Source organism: Acinonyx jubatus, chromosome D4 (assembly GCF_027475565.1).
Source record: "Acinonyx jubatus isolate Ajub_Pintada_27869175 chromosome D4, VMU_Ajub_asm_v1.0, whole genome shotgun sequence".
NCBI classification, from domain to species: domain Eukaryota; kingdom Metazoa; phylum Chordata; class Mammalia; order Carnivora; family Felidae; genus Acinonyx; species Acinonyx jubatus.
Genome location: NC_069391.1, coordinates 23990376 through 24007255, shown reverse-complemented (window position 1 = coordinate 24007255; position 16880 = coordinate 23990376). Strand labels below are relative to the sequence as shown.

At 44.9% G+C, this 16880-nt stretch overlaps 1 protein-coding gene across 8 annotated transcripts in view; it reads right to left on the bottom strand.

Annotated features, from left to right (window-relative positions):
- Nucleotides 1-16880, bottom strand: part of PTPN3 (protein tyrosine phosphatase non-receptor type 3) — a 148292-nt gene that overhangs the window by 13927 nt on the left and 117485 nt on the right. For all 8 annotated transcript variants that reach the window (XM_027034793.2, XM_027034794.2, XM_053204819.1 and 5 more), the window contains 4 exons: nt 16341-16497; nt 13290-13450; nt 964-1054; nt 614-675 (listed from right to left, as the gene is read on the bottom strand). In XM_027034793.2, the coding sequence (XP_026890594.1) occupies nt 614-675; nt 964-1054; nt 13290-13450; nt 16341-16497 (471 nt within the window). The remainder of the gene's footprint in view (nt 1-613; nt 676-963; nt 1055-13289; nt 13451-16340; nt 16498-16880) is intronic.

Genomic DNA, 16880 nt, shown 5'->3' with positions numbered 1-16880 from the left:
AAAAAGTGTGCTGACCCCTGGTTTAAATGAAGAAAATGAGGTTCAGAGAGGCCAAGTAAGTTGCCCAAGATTCATTTTCAGGGTCGAATGAATGCTTTTCCCACAACATGTGAAATTTTTTATGTTTTCTTTTTGGGTTACACGCACAAGTGGTTTTTTTCTCCCTTATTTTTAGGTGGGATGTACAGTAATAACATGGCGGGGGGTAGGGAAACACAGAAAGTTACAAGCGCACCACCGGCAAACAAAAAAGCCCCCAAAACCAAAAAAAAAAACCCCACAAAAAAACCTCAAACAACAACAACAACAAAAAACCCCACAAAAATGTCAGCAGTTCAAGACAGAAGGCATGTGGACGATGGGAGTCAGAGACACAGAATCTGAGTTTTGGTCTCACCTCTGTTAGCTTTGTGACTTTTCAAATTATTTAATCTCTCTGAACCTTAGTTTTGTCCTCTGTAAAAAGACTATTCTGCCTTCCCTCAATGGCTGCTGGGGTGCTGAAATGAGGGGGTGAACAGGAGAGCACTTGGTCAACTGCAAAGCACCACCCATACCATTCATGCTTGTTACAGTGATCAGTGGGCTCTTATTATCCAGATTCTTGACTTACGTTCACATAACTCGCATTAATATAATCTTCATTTCCCTGCAATAATACCCGGGTGGTGTCATCTGTGGGGGAGAAACAAATTTACCAATTATCCTGAGCATTATTTTTATCGGACCAAGGAAACAAGAGTTCAGTCCCCAACCCCATCCACAGCTTTGCCTCATTAGCATAAACACTATTCCCCAACTGTTCAGAGTCGAAATGGCGGCAGTAAAAATGGTGGTGTTTACAGACACACTGAAAATCGTTCCAGAATACCAGACAATCTGTGTTAAAAAGGGAAACATTATCTCAGCGTGTTGGGGGTGGGGGGTGGGGGAGAGAAGGAAGCATTCACACCGGGTACTCACAAGGCAGCACATCTTTATATCGGTTTTTGTCCAAATTTTGAGGCAGCTTTGCAAACGTGATGGCCAGACCGGGCTTCTTTCTGTAGAGTTGCTACATAACAAATACAGAAGTGGGGGAGAAAAAAACAAACAAAAAAACCAACCTTGCAGAAAACAGCTATGGAGGGAGCATGGAAACATACTTTTAACAATAAAGTCTACCACTTGTGGCACTAAATCTTAACATTTAAAAGTGATTAGGTGCTATGTTTTAAAAGAAAACTCTTCCCAATAAGAAATTCTACAATCCCATGAGAAACTGACTAAACTCACTAATTTTTTTTTTTAACATGAGGATCTTTGGGGGGAAAAAAAAGTCACAGGAAGGGGTCTGAGTCATAGATAATGGATCATGGTAAGTAAAATCTTGTCTTTTTGACAGTTATTTGACAAATGATAAAAGCAAGTCGAGAAAGAAAAGAATTCTGACTCAAAGTTCAATGGAAACCATTTATATTAGTCTAAAAACATTGCTCTCCAGTTCAATGGAGTGAACCGGGTTCTTAGCTGAAGAACAAGAGCATTTCATTCATCTTCTCAGAAGTATGTTTGCACAGTAAAAACATTTCTTCCAATACGTAGTAAACTTCATTTAAGAGGTATCTTTGCTGTACAATATAATAACTAGCAAAAAATCCAATTAAGCCATCTTTGCACACCTATAAGCCCCTATTACATGTTTGTGCAGTGCCTGATGTGATTCTGACAACAGTTGTGTGAGAGGTACTAAGAGGACCCTTCTTTTGCAAGCAAGGAGGAGAGATTAAATACCTTGGCTCACAATCACCAACGGGAGGCTGAATTCAGATCTGACTCAATGCTAGAGTTTTCTCTTCCTTTGAGAACACTCCACTGAGGTATGACTGTCATGTAAAAAGTGGTACATATTTAATGTACACAACTTGATGAGTCCGGGGATAAGTATACACCGGGGAAACCCCACGAAGACCACAGGCACATCCATTCCTTCCCAGTTTCCTCCTGTCCTAGAGTTTTTTCATACAACTGTTTCTCACACTTTGAGCTAGAGAGTGAAATACTAGTCACTGTGGTTTTATGAAAGTTTACAAACAATACAACTTTTTCTCAATGTTGGAAGCAACCTTTTCTTCCCTTAGAATATCTGGGAAATTCAGACTAGTATAAAGAAAAAAAATTATCAGTAATTTCACAAACCCAAGGGAACCCTTTTCACATTTTTTTCTCCAGTTTTCTATGTATACAAATAAACATAAGTACACATATAAACAGAGAAGACACAGATGTACATTTTTAAAAACAAAAAATAAGACTGAATTACAAATTAGCATTTCCTATATTATGTTCTATGGAACCCCAGTGTTTTGAAAGATACTAATAGGTATTCCTTAGACTGTTTCAAGGTCAGGGGCACGTGGGTGCCTCAGTCACTTAAGCATCTGACTTCAGCTCAAGTCATGATCTCATAGTTCGCGAGTTCAAGCCCCGTGTCAGGCTCTGAGCTCAGAGCCTGGAGCCTACTTCGGATTCTGTGTCTCCCTCTCTCTCTGCCCTTCCCCTCGTGCTCTCTCTCTCTCTCTCCCTCTCAAAAATAAGTAAACATTAAAAAGTTTCAAGGTCAGAGAAATTTGGAAAATATAAGCCATCGTATGTTCTATGAATCTCCAAGAAGCTCAACCCTGCAGTACTTAAGCTTATTTAATTCTGATTAGCTAAGCATTTCTCAAGCTAATTTGGCCATGGAGGACCTCACATCCCATAAGAAGTATTCTGGGAAATACTACCATAATTTTGAAGCCTGAAGCCTGTTTTTTCCTACTTATCATAGAGTGTCTAGGTCCTTGTGCCATTAAATATTCTAAATATTCTTTACATAAAATGATTTTTACTGGATCATAGTTTCTCATAACTTAACTTTTACTCTACTTTTGATTAGGGGGTTTTCAATGTTTTTACTCATAAACTTTTAGAAGAATTAGTATATCAAAACATATTTTTATGGATTTTGATACATACAATCAAGTTGCCCTACAGGTGTGTATGAGAATTGCTAATCCACTAAATTGCGGCCAAATCATCAACTAAAAGGTGTTTGCAATTTGAATAAGAAGGCTGGACAGTAGTTTCCCCCCAATATTTTTGCAACTTGTATTTTTTGTTGTGTAAATTGGCCTCTGTGAATCTGTTTTCCTCTTATTGGTTCTTTTTTTTTTTTTTTTTTAAGTCTATTTATTTATTTTGGGGGAGAGAGAGAGAGAGTGCAAGTGGGAGAGGGGTGGAGAGAGAAAGACTGAGACATCAGCCCAGACTTTGATATGGGGCTCGAACCTATGAACTGTGAAATCATGACCTGAGCCAAAGTTGGATGTTTAACTGATAGGGCTAACCAGGCACCCCTCTTTTTTTCTTTTTAATTAAATAAACAAACTGCATAGCAATCATTAGGAGAAAATTAGCATCAAGATTTTTGGCAACAACAATTGTGTCATGTCTTATATGTTTACCAAATGTTTAGAATTTGCAATCTCTCCTCCAGCTCAGCTACTGATCTTCACAATTTCAGTTTGTAACAAAAAGACCCTGAATTTTTTTTTTTTTTTTTTTTTTTGAGAGAGCCTGAGAGTTCACCCATGGGCTTGAGCGAAGGAGGGGCAGAAGAACAGAAGGGGTGAGGGAGAAGGAGAGGAAGAGAAAGAGAGAATATCTTAAGCAGGCTCCACGCAGTACTTGATCTCAGGACTGTGGCATCATGACCTGTGCCAAAGTCAAGAGTCAGCCACTCAGCCCACTGAGCCACCCAGGTGCCCTACCAGTGAACAACTTCTTAAAGGTCTGACAGCTTTAATGGACAGAGAGCATTTTAGAAATAAATTCAGGATTTACTGGAAGGTTTGGTTTGATACTGTAAGGAAAATATCTGAGTCAAATTTCCCCAAATGACATTTTGGTTCTGACTAACTGCATAGAGGTAAAATCCAATTAAGTGAATATAATCAGTAAAGCTAAGCCGGAGGTTCAAGAATTTTTTTTTTTTTCCCAAATAAAAGCATAAATGTAATCAACTTGAGATGCTCTAACAGAAAAGCACAGATCCAGCAAAAGGCTTTAATTACAATAAGTATATAAATGTATCTCAGCAGTAATGATCTGTTGATAAGATTGTCAAGGTACTAAAATAAAAAATAAAATAGCAGTGTTTAAACATTTTTAAATGTGCACTCCCCAGGCTTTATCTGACAGAAATGCATAAAGATACATATCAAAGAAATTTATCTACAGCAAAGCATTTTTTTTTTATTAGAAAACTGGAAACAGTCTGAACATTTACCAACACGGAGAGGTATTGACTTAAATTATGGTACAGTCATACCACAAAATTATGTGCAATAAAAAGATTAAACTACAGGTTTGGGAAGATATTCATTCATCTGTTCTGAAGAATGCAAGTTATAAGGGCACCTGGCTAGCTTAGTTAGTAGAGCAAGAGACTCTTGGTCTCAGGGTTGTGAGTTCAACCCCCATGTTGGGTGTAGAGAGCACTTTAAAATAAAATCTTGGGGCACCTAGGTGGCTCAGTCAGTTAAGTGTCCAGCTTTCACTCAGGTCATGATCTCGTGGTTCTTGAGTTTGAGCCCCACGTTGGGCTCTGTGCTGACAATTCACAGCCTGGAGCCTGTGTCAGATCCCGTGTCTTCCTCTCTCTCTGCCCCTTCCCCATTCGCATGCTCTCTCTCTCAAAAATAAACATTAAGAAAAATCTGTTTAAATCTTAAAAAAAAGTAATGCAAGTTACAGAATACAGTGGTGATCCCTTTTATATACAACAGCACACACACATGTGTATAATGTATATGTGTGTGCACTTGTGTATATAACATATCTCGGCATGAGCACTGGAACAAGTATGGAAGGACAGGCATCAGATTGTTATTTGTAAATAGTAACAAAGAGGAAGAAGCTAAAGAATATGGGAGTCAGGAGATAATTCTACTTTGGCTATTTCTAAATTACTTGAATTATTACAATGCAAATTATTTCTTAAATTCAAATGACTGAGAAAAAAACCAGAAGAAATGTACACATAAAATTAAATTCTACACAAAAAGCTGGGTGAACAGGGATATGATTTTTGGGGCCATTAGAAAGTACAACACACTCATATTCATGTCTGCCTTGCAAGGTGAGCACTGAGCCCTAATTCTGCTAAACTGCTTCAGTTCTAGTTTCTGAAGGTGTTAAGAGTTGGGTTTTTGGTTTCCTTTACTTTATTGACTTTTTCTCCAGATCTTGTGAGCTACTCAGCAGGCTATGAGAACACTACTTGGAGAAGGGTGGTTCAGAGTAGAAAGTGAGATGCTGGAAACCCATGTAGATCTTTCTGGAAGGCTCATGGATGGAGGGAAAGGAATTAAAGACCATCAGCCGTAATTAAGACAAGGCTCTTTCAAGAACTACTCATTGTAAAAATATGCTTGGCTTTGGTTATTCCCAGGCTAAAGGTGTGTGAGGTGGGCAAGAGCTCCCAGTTACAGACCCTGGCAATTCTGCCCTAGAATGAGAGGGGCGGGGAGGCTGGAGAAAGAGTCCCAGGGACAGATGGTTAGAAGATCACTTAGTTTTATTAAAAACTATTGATTTTTAAGTCCTAAAGTGCTTTGGTCTCATCAGAGTGTAGTTCTAAAAAGCTGTGAAACTTAGGGCTAAAAATTATAAAAAATCAGCTGAGAAAGAGTTGTTCTGGAACAACCGTATTTAAATTAGTGCCTACATCACTGGCTCTAGCTTCCAAAGACAGAAAGTGGCACAGCAGAGGCTGGACCTCTCTAGTGCCGTACCGCTGGGGTGGGTAAGATGACACAGTTTTCTCATTTAAACATTTCTTCTTCGAAAAAGTCTTCTAATATTAGAAAGAGGGTATCAGGAGAGGACTCTGATCTCTTCAGACTTCTGGCCCAACCACAGATGTGAAATCTGGTCACAATCCTCAGATGAAGTGTTTGGACACTTAATGGGCTCCGACCCTGGTGGATGCTGGCAAGGCCCCACACAGGGGAAGCAAGCATTCTATCACCCAGAGAAAGGGAGAATTCCTGGAGGCTGAGAACCCAAGGGAGGCAGAAGAAAAAGGAAAAGACAGGGAAAAAAAAAAGGAGGGGGAGCTGAAGGGGCAATAGGTAAGGAGATATCAAACAGTAGAAAGACTCCCTTTCAGGGAGCCTGGGTGGCTCAGTGAATTAAGCATTTGACTTGGGTTCAGGTCATGATCTCACAGTTTGTGAGTCTGACCCCTGCATCAGACTCTGCTGTCAGCATGGAGCCCGCTTCGGATCCTCTGTCCCCCCTCTTCCTTTCCCCCTCCCCCACGTGCACTCGCTGTATCTCTCTCACAATAAATACACTTTAAAAAAACAAGAAAGGGGCGCCTGGGTGGCTCAGTCAGTTGGGCGTCCGACTTCGGGTCAGGTTGTGATCTCACAGCTCGTGGGTTTGAGCCCTGCGTCTGGCTCCGTGCTGACAGCTCAGAGCCTGGAGTCTGCTTTGGATTCTGTGTGTGTCTCTATCTCTGTCCCTCCCCAACTTGCATTTTGTCTCTCTCTCTCTCTCAAAAATAAATAAACATTAAAACAAAATTAAAAAAAAAAAAAAAGACTCCCTTTCATGGCTTCAGCAATGACCGGGATCTACTGGAAGGCAAGGACTTTCCAAACAGCTGCTTACAGCCTACTTCCTGCATCAAGCACCCAACTGTGGTCTTCATGAAGGCAGGCGTCTTGTTTGCTGAGTTCATCACCATAAACCCTAGGCCAGCACCGCACCTGGCACAAAGTGCGTGTTCAATCACCATTTGTAGAGTGAAGGAACAACGGATCTGCAGCTTTGAACAAAGGGTGCAAGCCACCGAGGAAAGCCTGACAAGGGGTGTCAGGGAGCCATACAATTAAGATAAGAGCAACTCATTTTCCACGAGGGCCTTGAGAGGCTGTTTCCCCAGTAGCACTTTGTAGACCTAATTTACTACTCAGGGGCAGTCCGTCTACACCGGGGACTTTCCCTTTCCCTTGTACCTGACCCAGTCAGAGGGCAAGGGATGCTGGAGGGGACCTGGAACCTCCTTCTACATTCCTATGAGGGTTTGCTGAAATAAACTAACACGACTGCTAGTGATTTGACAACCTTCAATAGTGCCACTTTATTTTTTTTAACTTTATTTAATTAGAGAGAGAGACAACACACGTGGGTGAGCAAGTGTGGGAGGGGCAGAGAGAGAGGCGGGGACAGAGGATCCAAAGTGGTCTCTGGGCCGAGAGATAGCAGAGAGCCCAATGTGGGGCTCAAACTCACTATGAGATCATGACCTGATCATAACCAACTAGGCCACCCAGGTGCCCCAATAGTGCTACTTAAAAAAAATTTTTTTTAGTATTTATTTTTGAGACAGAGAGATAGAGTACGAGTGGGGGAGGGGACAGAGAGAGACAGAGACAGAGACAGAGACAGAGAGAGAGAGAGAGAGAGAGAGAGAGAGAGAGAGAGAGAGAAAGACACAGAATCCTTATCAGGCTCCAAGCTCTGAGCTGTCAGCACAGAGCCCAAGGTGGGGCTCAAACTCACGAACTGTGAAATCATGACCTGAGCCAAAGTCAGACGCTTAACCGACTGAGCCACACAGGTGTCCCTTAGCAAAAAAATTTTTTTAATGTTTATTTTTGAGAGAGAGAGAGAGAGAGAGAGAGACAGCGTGAGTGGGGGAGGGGCAGAGAGAGAGGGAGACACAGAATCTGAGCTGTCAGCAAAGAGCCCAACGTAGGGCTTGAACTCACAAACCGTGAGATCATGACCTGAGCAGATAGTCGGACGCCCTACTGACTGAGCCACCCAGGCGCCCCCCAATAGTGCTACTTTAAATACACAGTCCCAGATGCAGATCCCACCCTTTGGGATCAGGTATTCTTTCATACATAAATACATGATAATAAACTGGGGTGCCCCTTCCTTTAAATGGGCATCTGGCATTTGAAATGTGAAGCCCTCACACCTGCTCCTGCTATTTCACACATCACAGAATACTTTCCTTAAAGAAAAAAAAAAAAAAAAACTATCCGGAAAAATTCTTACATGCTTTTTTCTAAGGTATGAATTCTAATCTTGAAGGTATAATTGCCTTCACTAATTTCTACGTGTGTCAATTTAAACCTCTCATTAAGTCTTCAGCTACCTTGGTCCTTCCAAATCAACTTTTATAGTAATCACAGGAGCCAGTGAGTCACTTGTTTTGACACCACTGGATGTTTCCTCTAAGGGCGATGTAGGAGGGAGTTCAGGAAAAAAGGGTTAGGAGAGAGAAGAAGACGGGTTCCGGCTTTGGTAAAGGAGGAAAGCGAGGTGGGGTGGGTGGGGTATCTGAGCCGGACATGGTCTCTGGTGGAGTGTTGTAGATGCTGCCCTTACCAGCGTGGAGAGGGCCGGAGGACAGATGTTCATTTCCAATCAACCCCACCCCAAAAGCCTCTGAATAAGTCTTAACTGGACAAGGAGGCAGGGAAGTTGCAGGTCACCTGGTCACTGGATGAGGATGGGCACAACTGTCCTTAGCTGGGAAGCTGGTTCTCAAAGGACACCCCTTCCCTTGCTTACACAGAAAGGCCAACTCAGGGAAAGCATGAAATGAGCCACAAATTTTATTCAGGAAGGAATGAACCTGGGGCAGACTTAATGAGTTCCTTAATGAAAGACATCCTGGAGGTGGTGAAAGACTGGGGGCCTTGCGAACCCCAAATCTTCTCCTTTACATGAGACAGAGTGACACCCTACCTTGGCTGAACCAGGTAGAGTATTCAGGCAGTTTGATGCCAATCGGTCACACAGAGTAGCTCAGGCGGTGTAGCTCCCAGAGGGAAGGGCTCAGACTGGGGGCTGGGTGAGCAGCTGGCTGGCACCCGGCAGTGGTGAGTTCTGACACTAACTAGGCTTTAACACAGATTCTAATCTGACCTCTATCCAACAACCAGCTATTTGACACAAGGCAAGTCCCCAACCCCCAAGTCTCATTTTCTCCGTCTACAAAGGCGTGATCCTAAAGTTGTGAGAATCAACAGAGACAACATATGTGAAATACACTTGGCAGATTCCAAAGTGCTACAGAAATGCTAATTATCATTAAGCGTGATTTTATTACAGCTGGGACCACATGCTCTCTGGAACACATTAGCAATTGTTTACCAAAAGCCATGGGAGGGATGGGGAATCCCCTAATGAAAAAATTCTTCAAAACGAGCTTTGCTGAAAACCAGCTAGCCATCACAGGAGGGGTTCCATCTATGGTCCAGCTCCCCCAGGGCAGGCCCTTGGCAACATGGACTGGGGGGCATGGGCACCTGCTAGGGACCAGCCTCTTCTTTCTGCTTCCGTCCAGAGCACAGCCCCCATTAGACATGCTGATGGTACCGAAGGAACAGGTGGAAAAACCAGAACAGACAAGACTCTGGAGTTAGACACCCCAGCCTTCCAAGCCCAGCCGACACCACCACTTCCTGTACGGAGACTGAGTATGTTTTTTTAGAAATAATAATAGTTGTTACTTTTTATTGCATCCTTAGCATGTGCTAAACAACGCAATGAGCATTTATCTCATCGAACCCTTACAACCAACCCATGAGCTACCCAATTTAGAGCTGGGGAAGTAGAGGGCACAGAGAGGTGAAGGGACGTACCACCTGAGGTCACAAAGGAAGTGAGTGACAGACCCAGGATTTAAAGTCTGCCTCTGTGTGGCTAGATTGCTTCTCAGATCTCTCCTAGCTCTGATGCCGTACTATACGGAAAACAAGCCCCACACATAGACAGCATTTTTTCCAAATGCTGTACAGCTGTTCAGAGAACAAGCTCCTGAGTGAGCCTGTTGGATTCCAATCAGGCTGAACCATTTACTGTGCACTAAGCTCTCTGAGATCTGATCCTTCATCTACACAGTGGGGATAACAGTTCTGTGAGGTGGGGCACATAAAGCATGTGCCACATACTAAGTGCTCAATTAAAGGTTTCCCTTTGTAGTGGTTTCCTGTCTGATCTGGCTTCCTTGAGCATCCCTCCACTCTAGCAGCTGTGGGAGACATCTCCTCCCCACCCCACCCCCCCCCCATAACCTGGACTGTTACATTACTTTCCACACTCTAGGGCTCCTTGGGGGGCAGTGTGGGGAGACTGAAGAGGCAGGGCTCCATGTACCCCACCAGCTCCATCACAGAGCAGCTCTGGTGTTCTCTCCTCTGCAAAAGATATTAGTTACAAAGATGGTTTCCTTACTCAATTTCTAGAAAATATATAAATGAAGTGTGTAGATACTAAACTTTAACCCTAAGATTTCTGTGTTCTCCATTCCTCATGCTACAGTCCAACTCTACACCCTATATACCCACTTCGGGTGGGTAACAGTGGTACAGGGGTTCTGGTACAATCTCTTCTCTGTCGTCCCTTAGGTCACCTTGTGCACTAAATCCTCCTGCGGATCTTGTGCAGAGCAGCAGCACCTAGTAGGGCTGACCCAGCAGCTGTGGGCGGGGCCCCACTTAACATGTTCCTCAGGCCACATGCAGGTGGTGAGGGTATCACCCTTGGAGAGACACTCCTCAGAATGACAGGATAGTGGGTACTTCTCACTCAAGTATTTATAAACTTCTTAGTGAAGTTCAGTGAACAGCATGTAAGGAAGATCTTCTGTGGGATTCCCATATGAATAATGAAAGTGGAGGCAGCTGAGTGGAGGGGGTTTTCTGGAGCACGGTTTCAGAACCACAGTCAAGCTCTTGTTCCCTCTTTGGGAGCCCACAGTGCCTCCTTGTGGACAATCTGATCAGGAACAAATGGTGCGCACTGGAAGGACTTCCATCGCCTGGAGACTCTCCCAGGACTCTGTTGCATTGCTCAACTCGGGGAGGCCTGTTTCCCTGTGCTACCTGACACCTTAGGAACTTAGTCTGCACTCAGGCTGTGACCTTCTTGGAACGACCTTCCCTCCACACTTAATCCCACCCATTCTCTATCAATATATCTCACCCCAGAGGACCTCCCGGAACCCCCTTACCTCTAGTTCCTACAGAGCATACATCCTACATAAGGAAAGCTTGTCCTACCTTGGTCTTTAGTGGTTTCTGGGACTCATGATACATCCCCCAAATATTAGACTGTAAGCTCCTTGGGACCAGAAACCCTCCCTTCCCCTCATTGTGCTCCTGATCTAGTGGTTTCGGCACATGGTAAATACCTAATATACGCTTGCTGAAATGAACGAAATACCTAATATACACTTGCTGAATGAATCAATGCCTCCACGGTGCCCCCCCTCCAATCCCCAATACAAATAAAACCCATATTCTGTAACTGGCTTTTACCTTCTCCTTGTTTCAATTATTTTGGAGAGGGTTTTAAAATGTTGAGTTTCACAGTGTTTAAAATGTATATTTCAATTTTGAACTTAAGCCAATAGAGCCTCTTGCAGGACACTGGAAAAAAGGGCTATTTCTCTTTGTAGATACTCAGTATATATCTATCACTTCTACCCAAGTAATTAGATTATTCCTACTCTCTTACCCAGCTTTCATTTCCACACAATAGGGAGCTATATTTTGTTTTCCAGGGTGGGGTCAATTATCATCACCTTTCACTTGTGGGTTTTTATTTTCTACTGTTGTTCAGATACACACTGCTCTAATAATCTATTTTATTTACATTCTATTCCTTATACCATCATAAACTTTTCTTTTGCTTAAGTCTCTTCACTTTGCATTCTTTCCTGTTTCGTGTTCACATTACTCAAGCTTTCCTGAGTCAATATGCGATCACATGCATTTGACAAACAAACTTCTTAGTTTTGCTTCTGTGACTTTTCCCTTGCTATGGCTGACTTGTGCTTTTGAATCTGATCTGGGACTCTTTCCTGATTTGTGAATCCAGACTGTGTATGTTGTCGTTAATCATGACCTATTTTCTTTTCTTTTTTTTAAGATTTTAATTTTAAAGTTTATTTATTTTGAGAGGGAAGAGTGGGGGAGGGGCAGAGAGCGAGAGGGAGACAGAGAATTCCAAGTGGGCTCCGCACTGTCAGAGGGGAGCCCACTCAGGGCTTGATCTCATGAACCATGAGATCATGACCTGAGCCAAAATCAAGAGTCAGACGCTTAACCGACTGAGCCACCCAGGCACTTCTTAAAGATTTTAATTTTTCTAATATTTATTTATTTTTGAGAGAGAGAGAGAGAGAGAGAGAGAGAGAGAGAGAGAGAGAGAGTTTGTGTGTATGTGTGAGCGGGGAAGGGGCAGAGAGAGAGGAAGGCACAAAATCTGAAGCAGGCTCCACGCTCTGAGCTGTCTGCATAGAGCCTGACGTGGGGCTTGAACCCAAGAACCATGAGATCATGACCTGAGCCAAAGTTGGATACTCAACTCACTGAGTCACCCAGGCACCCCTTAAAGATTTTATTTTTAAATAATATCCACACCTGACATGGGACTTGAACTCACAACCCCAAGATCAAGAGTTGTATGCTCTACTGACTGAGCTGGCCAGGCACCCCTTATTTTCTCATAACGGTCTACTTTAGGCTTCTTTGTGCTCTTCTGTTTTATTGCATGAACTCCTCTTCTTCTACTTCTAACAAATGTGGAAGATAAACACATTCCATTTTCACTCTGTTAGTGATCAATACAATGGACTTAAAAGCCAAATCTCCTTTGTTTCTGCCCTGTTCTGTGGGGGCCCTGCATGTGTCTTTGTCAATGGTCTCAATTCTGTGATTCGAGGCCCCTCCTGGGGAAGGACGACAGGGTCTGACTCTGTTCCTACTCCTGTTCACACAGGTCCAGAGGACTTGGGCAGGCCAGCCACTCTGCCTTCCTGGGATGACACGACCTGCTCCGAACTACGGAGGGGGGTCTGCTGGGGTCAGGGATGGCCTTCTCCACCACCCCTCCGGGGCTCACTCACGCTGCCTCTCCAGCACCTTCTCCTGCTGTGTGTTTCAAGCTTTTGTGTTGGCAGCTAAATACGCTCAGAGTCCCTCCTCCTCGATTCCTGACATGATTCTCCATGACTACCGAGTGTTACTAGATAAGAGGGTGAGGTAGAGTTCAGCAATAGCTGTGGTCCTATCCCCTGCCTTCCAGGCCTGCTCTGCCACCCTACCCTCGGAGCTCCGCCTGTGTTCCCACCATGAGCTCAGGCCACCTGGTGACTCAGATGACTCAGCAGCCACTGAGCAGCCCATCCAGGCACTGAGGCCCGGGCCCAGGCCTCAGCCCTCATGGTCTCTTACCTCAAACTGGATCAGCACTGTCCCGCTTTCAAGGCCCTTCTTTAGCTGTTCCATGGATCCCTCCAAGGTGTCCCCACCCTCTGGACAAGTGGGGAAAATGGCCTCTGGGAAAAGCTGGTTCAGTTCATCTTCAGATCTGATGTCAGCGAATGAGTGGACAGCTGTAATGGACAAGAAAGAGGGTATCTGGCAGGGGCAGAACACTCTCGCTGATCCGTTTCCTCAAAAAAAATTATACTTATGACACCTGAATGCAGATAGTTTAAAACAGCTAATTAAGTGATTAAGCACATGGTAATCATTTTCACCAACGACACCACTTCTTGAGTGATTCAATAAGTGCTAATTATACAAAATGACATACTAATCTTTCTGGCTAGTTTTAAATGATGGCGTTTTGTACTCAGAGCCTTTTGACAAAGGTAGGAGAAAGGGAAAGAATGTTCTCTCTGACCTGGTTATTCTTCCCCCAATCTCTTCTCTCCCCCACTTCTTTCTCAGGTCCCTTTCATTTACTCCCTTAAAACATGCATTTTTCCTGGATACACTATGACAGCACTGTCCCACGGAGTCCGGCAACCTCTACCTCAAGGACATTTTTAGGTAGGAGGCTCCTAAATACATTTATTACTAAATGTATCTAGTCCTAACACCTCCCACGGGTTTGGTCCTCCCTCTTCAGTACAAATTCTCCCTTCACATCAGACTTGTATGGGTAAAGACAAACCAAGTCCCCTCCCAACCCTACCCCCCACACTAACTTCCTGTCCACTCTCACATGCCTCCTTCTGTCCGTCGTCACTTTCTTCTCTGATCTCCCAAAATGGAAACTTTGGGATCATCTCTGAATTTTCCCTTTCCACCCAAGGAAGTCACTCCCTTACTCAAAAGCCTTCAGTGGCTCCCCACTGCCTTCAGGACAATAAGAAAGGAGAAGGAAAACAACATCTGCATTTGCCCACATAGTCGAACCGAATGCTGAACCGGCTGCCACAGTCCCCATTTTACAGATGAGGAAATCGACCATCAGGCTAAAGAAGTTGTCCAAAGTGTCCAAAGTGTCAGACTCTTCAGGGCAGGCGGAGGCGGGAGGACACAAAGGAATCCAGTCAGTCCACATCTCTCTGATCCGAAAGACCACATTCTTTTCACAGACCAGGGAAGCGTAGCTCTTCTGCTGTTTTGTGAGGATGTGATTTGTTTGATCTACTCCCTGTGCTGTTTATTTTTCATTCATCAATTCATTTTTACTTCTATGTTTACTTTTATTTGAGAGAGAGCAAGAAAGAGACAGGGAGAGAGAGAGAGACAGACCACGAGCAGGGGAGGGGCAGAGAGAGAGAGGGAGAGACAGAGAATTCCAAGCAGGCTCTGCACGGTCAGCGTGGAGCCTGATGTGGGGCTTGAACTCACGAACCTCGAGATCATGGCCTGAGCTGAAATCAAGAGTGCCAACAGTGGCACTGCCCTTTTATCTCTAAGAGTCTACAAACATCCATCTTCTGCCTCTCAAACCAGTGCCAGCTTCTCAAACCGGGCTGGTGGAGGATTCCCCTCCCCGGCTGGCCAGAGTACTGAAGTGCTGCCCCCTGTGGTGGCCAGCATGCCCCGGGGCACCGTGTGAGAAGGCCTACCCCCAATCACTGGATACCTTGGTTTCCCGCTATGCAGCCTTCACAGTCATGGGCCGAGGGGCAACTTAACCTCTCCGGAAGAGGTTTCCTCATTCCCTCACTTGGAGATGTCATACAGACCCTACAAAAGTGTTATGTAAAGCAGTTTACACAGTGCAAGGCCCTTTGCTGGTGTGGCACAGACATCAGCTACTATCACTCCTGAACACCTGCTGCGGCTAGGCGTGGCATCGGGATTCAGTGGGGATGGGCCAGTTGTGGGGGGGGGCGGTGGGGAGGGATCTGGAGTGATCCGGTAAGGCCTCCCAGAGGAGGAGGGATGAGAGCTGGCAGGGCACAGCTCTGGGCTTGGAGATGTAAGGGAACAGAGGGAAAGCAGGTATGCGGGGGTCTAGGGCTGTGCCTACACCTGTGCTGCCGGAACATAGATGTGCGGCCGGGGCTTTGAGTCACACATTCCATTCACCTTCAGTATTTTAGAACTGGGCAGAAGGATTCAAGGACTCGGCTTAGTGTTTAACAACAACAACAACATCAACAACAACAACAACAGTAATGGTATTCAACAGAGGCCATCCTTCAAGCGCCTACCAGGCATCAGGAAGCATCCTATTGCTTTCCAAGGATAAGCATTTCATCTTCAAAAGAACCCCGTGATGGAGTGATTTATTATCACCCTTATTTTACATCAGAGGGAACGGAGGCACAGACTGGGTAAGAAGGTCCCTCAACCCAGGAGAGGTGGAGGTAGGATCACTCTGAGACAGCCAGGCTCCTGCCTGACTCTACTTTACTGACTTAAACAGAACCTGACCCTTTGCTCCCTGACCCCAAATGCAAACATCTGGCGGGCGGGGGGGGGGGGGGGGGGGGGAGGGGAGGGCGCAGGCAGCAAAGAGAGGTGCAGGATGTGGGGGAGCCAGCCTGGAAGAAATCAGGGCTCAGGTCCTGCACCGAGGGGGTGGGTAGGTCCCACCTACCTCCAGAGGACTGGCCAGGAGGGGCTGGGCCCCGCGTAGGCAGAGCTTCACATTTCTCAAGTGAGAAGTCCCACATCCTGGTTCTTGATTTTCCCATGTTGGCTACAAGGCTCAACATTTTCTTTTTTTTAAAAAAAAATTTTTTTTAACGTTTATTTTTGAGACAGAGAGAGACAGAGCATGAACAGGGGAGGGTCAGAGAGACAGAGGGAGACACAGAATCTGAAACAGGCTCCAGGATCTGAGCTGTCAGCACAGAGCCCGACGCGGGGCTTGAACTCACGAACCGCGAGATCATGACCTGAGCCAAAGTTGGACGCTTAACTGACTGAGCCACCCAGGCGCCCTAGGCTCAACATTTTCAAAACCACAAAATGGGTTGGAGAGGGCCCTGCTTTGCGAAGGCCCCGCGGTTCCTCTCCTGTGGTGGCAGTTACCTTTCCTCCTGATCACCAGGGCCAGCTCCCGTGTGTGGGACTCCCGGCTGGCTTTGATGAACATCACCACTTGGTCATGGGTGTGTTCTGAGATGTCCCGGCCATTGATTAACACAATTTGATCCCCTTCGTTCAGCTTAGGAATGCAGGTGTCCGCCTGTGTGGAGAGGAAAAGCGAGTTTCTTCAGTTATCATAACACAATCCTCAAGGGTAGAACGCGGATGCTCTCGGAGCCCAAACACTTAAGACCACGTTCAAGTTCTTTTCTCCCTCGGGGACGACTGCTACTATGTTTATATCCACTACTAGGCTGACATGGTCGCTGGTTGTGGGATTCGAAAAAGATGCTGGTCACAACGTAAGCTATTGCAGCATTTTCAGAATAAGGCTACGGCAATTACTGAAGCCCTTTCTCTCTGGTAGCCAACCTTCACTTAAGTACTGTAACGTACTGTGAGGCTCCTGATCTTTTGTTTTCTTGATGTGCTGTTAGAAAATGATCTGTCAGTTGAAAGTATTGGTCTATCTTGCATCGGAGA